Below are 5353 nucleotides of genomic sequence, written 5' to 3' on the forward strand. Positions count from 1 at the left end.
AAATTTTCCCTGGCCTCCTCTTGAAGACTAACAAAATTTGGCCTCCCTCTCCCTTCAAAAGCCAGAGCGCTTCCTAAGCCAGCCCCCCCCCCAGTCCCCTGAACCACTGGCACCACCTCCCATGCTATCTCGCCTCTCTAAGTGCCCTGCTCCTTGCCTGTGACCCAGTACCCTAAGAAGCCAGACTCCTTGGGAGTCTCCCCAGCACTCTGCCTCGAAACTAGTAACCTACCCTTCTCTACGCCCCTACCTTAGACTGGACACCTCAGTTCCTTCTCTGTGTGTCTGTCTTCTGAAGTGGTGAGCTCCTCCTGGGAGGGTTGAGTCTTGCTCATCTATGTAGCCCTTGTTCCTAGCATGGACCTGGCACACATCAGGTGGTGTTTGGATGGATGAAGGACTTGGCTTACAGGATCAGGTGTGTGTGCGTGTGTGTGTACACGTACCATGGGGTGACCCAGCTACAAATGGAAAGGGTAGGGGAGTCAGGCCACAATCCACATTTGGCCTGAATCTTGCCTTCTTGAGGCCCTGCCCTATCTGGCCCAGAAATTCTCACTCTTCCTGGTTCCTCTTCCTGGACTCCTGGGCCAGCAGAGGGCCATAGAACACTTTTCCCGTAATCTGGAGAGAAATCTCATTTCCTTTCAACTCAGACTCAGAATATTTCTTTAAGACACTAAACAAAAAAACAGAAACATGGAACTGGAAAAAGGGGAAGGGCGTTTTCCAGCATACAGGTTTGGGTGAGCAGCAGTGCAGAAAAGGCCAGGGTCAGGCTCTCCTGGGAATGGTGCCCAGTGAAGAATGTGGCTCATGCCCCCTACTCCAAAGGGCAATGGAAATGCATCTACACAGCCAGCTCCAAAGTGGCAGATGGTAAAGCCGGTGGACACACAGGCAGGGCTGTGACGGTGCTTCCCCAATCAGGAAACAAGCTGGCTTGTTCGCTTAAAGCAGCTTACTCAGCCTCATCTTGGTCCACTTTGCAGCCCGAAGCCCTGGGTCCCTCTGCCTCTCTTCCCTCCCCCTCCTGTCTTCCCGCCCCTGGTTAAGATTCAGAGACCCACCATTCCACCCACTCCTTGACAAAGTCCTGAATACTTTAGCCCCTGCCCTTGGGCCCACCCTCCCAGCAAAAGCCCCTCCCTGGATGAATCCACCCGTCTCCCTCCACTGCACCTGCCACTTCACAGGCTGCAGTTAGTAGAGAAATCAACAGCAGGTTGCCTGGTGGCCCTGGGCATCTCCCTCTGATGATCTGCATCTGACATGGAATCCTGCATCCCCCAAATCCTATCCCTCCTCAGTGTGCTCAGCCATCAAGCCAAAAGCCAGAGCAGCTCAGCCAACTCCCTCCTGTTCCCACATCCAAGCAGTTAGCAAGTCCCAGCAGATCTGCCTCCGGCATAGTTCCGGACTCTGTTCTCTGAGCCAAACTTATATCAGCTCTTCCCTCCAACCCATCCCTGCACAGCATCCATCAGGATAGATGCCTCATTACTGCAGGGCACCCCTAAAACTCTACACTGCAGCCACCCTTGAGTTCCTTGAGATCCCTACATTGGTCATCCCGTCACTCGCCTCAGCCGGCTCCTTCCAGGAGCCAACACTGCTTCCACTGCACACACAGGAGGTACCGCCAGGTTCACGACAACTTCCCCTTGTCTGGGAAAAAGTGTGGAACAAACCGGTGAGCTCCCCAAATCTGCACACTACAGGATCTGGCTCCTGTCACAGCAGTTGGGCCAGTGGCAGATAACTGGTCCAAGCAGATCTGTTGCCTGCCTGTGTGAGTCCTCTGGCTTGCAGTGGGCTCCTGGAAACTGAACGCTAAGCAATGACATGATGCCTAACAAAACTAGGCCCTCGAAAAAGGTTTGGTCCACCATTGTCCAAGATACATTTTTGTGTTCGTCGATGTTATAATGAAATGACATTGAAGGAAATGACATTAGCCCAGAACCTGATGCAACCGGTCTCACCCTAACACCGCCTCCTTGTTCCAGTCTCTACAACTATGGTTCTACCCTTCTCTTCAAGATTTTTTTTTTCTTACTTATTTTATGCATACAAGAGCTGGAGTGTAGGTCAGAGGTGTGTGTGTAGGTGGAGGAGAGGATTCATCAGAGACAGTGGAGAACAGAATAGGCAGATAGACTGAAATACACTGCTGAGGGGAGCAGCGGGTAAGACAGGAGAGGTCTGCTGTGCCACATGGGTCACCACACTGGCCGGGGATCAACTCATGGTATTGCAGTGGCTGCCCACAGTTTCATAGTGCTGAGACAATCCACTGCACCAGCAGGGAGGCCCTTCGAGATTGATAAAGTCTTCCACACGTGACCTACTCCCACCTCTTAACCCTCACGTCTTAACCACAGTAATTCAACAAATCTGACAAATGCAAGACCCTGAGGACAGAATGAGACACAGCTGCTGCCCCAGAGCTCCCTGGGTAAATGCAAGTTGGGAGGCAATTTTAATTCACAAGTGTCAGTTCAGGAAAGCAAAATGAGTGACTATATTTAAAATGAAAACTGATTTATTAAGACCTGTGAAAAATATAACCCTTTAGATATCTACTTCATTGACAGGAAAACAATTCAGTAAGAAACGTGGTGTGCTGGTTTGCTCCTAAAACATGAGCACCTGGCCACATCTGAAAAGACAGTCGGAAAGGAGAGGGACTCACAGAGGATATGGCGAAGGAAGGGGGAGGGGCGGGACAAAGGTACCTGAAGAGACAGATAGGTAGGGATAGGAGGGGAAGGAAAAACAATTAAGTGGGAAGTAAAGTGGGGAAAGGCAAGAAAGGAAATGAAGAGCAGGGCAGGCCTGATGGCCATGGTAGACTCTGAGGAGGCTTTATCCTGGGAACTGCCAGCAGCCGTTGGGTATCACGGAGCAGGAGAGGGTCACTGTCACTTCGGTGGCTAGTATCCAAGGAGAATTGCTCCAGCCTTGGTCAGTCCTTAAATCCCAGCCACCTCTGTCCCTGGGGCTCGTGGTTCCCACGTAGTAGCCACCATCCTTAGCCATCAGGCAATGGGGGCAGGGGTGTCCAAAGATCAGGGCTCAGAGGGAGAAGTGTTCTCTGCTACTCCCTGTCCCTAGCCCGCCAGGCTGAATGTAATTGTCCTCAATGAAGCCATCGTCGTCATCTTCACACACCTCCTGGCGGAAGCCCTTCCCTGGCCTGGGCAGCTGGCGGTGCCGGTAGCTGGCGTAGTATTTGCGGCAGAGGTGGCATTTAGCAGCAAGTGCAATGAGGAGAGAGAGCACCACAGCCCCCACCACGACCCCTACCAGCACAGGCCATGCCCGGGTCCCAGTGACTGGTCCAGGGGACACGGCTGATGCTGTGGGGAACTCCGAGGGCCCCACGGTGGCTGCAAAGAAAGGACAGCTTTGTTAATATGTCTCCAGGTGGGACTCCAGGGAAAATCAAGAGGCGAGGGAACAGGGCTTTTCCCCAACCCCAGCAGGTAAGGGAAACTCACACCCTCCCCGGTTTTCCTCCCATCGCCACTCACTGTTGTTTGCCGCACTCATGGTGGGGCTGGAAGACACTGGTGAGCTTTGGCCTCTCCCAGAAGAGCTGGGCCTCCAAGGAGACCCCCAGATGCCAGGCAGCCTTGGCACAGAGTCCTGGAACACACACAGGTGGGTGTGAGGGACAGCCACATGCACATTCAGGCCACTGTCCCTGTCATGTCAGGCCACTGCACAGACAACTGGCCATGACCTGTTGTCCACAGGAGAGAAACAAACAGCACGTGGCAACAGGCTATTTGTAAGGAGACACTGTAGGGCTCGGTCTTGGAAGTGGCTGAAAAAGGGGTAGAAGCGGGAACTGCTTGAGGAGTCAGGTCCTGGGCAATGAGCCACGAGCCTTGCACTGTGGTTATGAACATCATCCCTGCTCCATAAATGGGGACTCTTAGGCCCAGAAAGGTGGAATCACTCAGCCACAATTCCAGGTCTTGAATTCAGGTCTCTGGATCAGACTGGAGCCCAGCTGGCTCTGCTGAGGCTGGGGGTAGAAGCAGGTCCTGGTCCAGGAGGATGGACAGCAGCAATGGCTCCCAGTTAACAAGCCAAGTGCAGGCTACCAGTGGAGAACCGTGCCCATCCCCATCCAGGACAGGAAGCCTCAGAAGCAGCCAGGGCAGCCCTGGCCTCTCTGCTCCTGAGCCGGATCCCCTGTACCCCACCTCTATCCTCAGCCCTTCAGGCACACCACTTGTCCCTTTTCCTCCACTCCTGAAAGTAGCCAAGTGCTGATCACCTGGATCAGGAAATGACTTGGGTGAGAGTCACCAGGGCTGGAGAGTACCTGGTGGAGAATTAAAGGAAGCTTCTCTGGAGCCCAGGTCACCTGGGCTTGCAAATACCCAGGGGAGGAGCGCCTACATCAGAAGAGTGTCTGGCGGAGCGATGCCCGAAAGGGCGTGGGGGAGCAGGTGTCTAGAGAGGACACCTAGGTTAAGGAAGTACCTGGAGAACAGCTAGGGCTAAAGGTTATCTGCAGGGAGAGCACTTGAGTCAGAGGAGCAGTATCCAGGTGAAGAAAGCACCTAGGAGAGAAGCACCTGGTTTAGGAAAGCATTCATCATCTCAATACTGAGACCTCCAATCTGTCACCAAGCCCCATTATTTTTTCCCCTAACCACCCCTGCAATGGCCACCTCCTCCTCTCCTGATGATGTCACCCCATCCAATTCACCTTCATCTTGTCCCTCAGCTCTTACAACAATCGCCTAAAGCTAGTCTCTGTCCACAGCCATTCCCCAAATCTCACCCCTCCTCTCCCCGACTTTACTCAGAGCTCCTAGATCCCTGAGGGCTGTGCACATTCTTTAGGATGTTCTTCCCATTCCTGCAACCCAGCACATGCTTCCACGCCACCCAGGCCACCTTCTTCTTGGATCCTCTACAGTTCCCTCCCCCACACTACACGCGCACCCCAGGCAGGCTCCTGCTTCACCCACCCACCCTCTTGCTTCCCAGACCGTTCTTCCAGGTGAGGTTGTCCCAAGACACAGAATTGACCATTTCCTAGGTGGGCAGCTCCCTGGGGACAGGCCAGGGCCTGGACACTGGCAGACAGCTTGGCACTCAGCTGCTCAGTGTGTAGTGCGGTGAGTGAAGGAGGCAGAGAGATCCGGAGTGAATAGGCGGGGGTGGGAGCCTTAGAAAGGAGAGGTAAATCATTCATCCATTAGCAAACACTCAGGTGCAGGCTGTGGGTCCCACACTGGGCAGTGGGTCCTCAAAATGTAAGGTTTTGTGAAACTGAAACGAACCGAATTCAATTTGACCTTTCTAAGATTTTTTTCTGTTCTTTTTT

General features: G+C 53.3%; 1 protein-coding gene across 1 annotated transcript; it reads right to left on the bottom strand.

Annotated features, from left to right (window-relative positions):
• Nucleotides 1-2565: 2565 nt before the first annotated feature.
• Nucleotides 2566-5202, bottom strand: LOC101624554 (chromosome unknown open reading frame, human C1orf210). Its single transcript, XM_004679463.2, has 4 exons — nucleotides 4999-5202; nucleotides 4501-4580; nucleotides 3537-3651; nucleotides 2566-3392 (listed from the first exon to the last, which is right to left on the bottom strand). The coding sequence occupies exons 3-4, from the start codon at nucleotides 3553-3555 to the stop codon at nucleotides 3079-3081; spliced, it is 333 nt and encodes a 110-aa protein (XP_004679520.1). The 5' UTR covers nucleotides 3556-3651; nucleotides 4501-4580; nucleotides 4999-5202; the 3' UTR covers nucleotides 2566-3078.
• Nucleotides 5203-5353: the final 151 nt, after the last annotated feature.

The sequence above is a fragment of the Condylura cristata genome, unplaced genomic scaffold (genome assembly GCF_000260355.1).
Source record: "Condylura cristata isolate star-nosed mole 26May11 unplaced genomic scaffold, ConCri1.0 scaffold00008, whole genome shotgun sequence".
NCBI classification, from domain to species: Eukaryota; Metazoa; Chordata; class Mammalia; order Eulipotyphla; family Talpidae; genus Condylura; species Condylura cristata.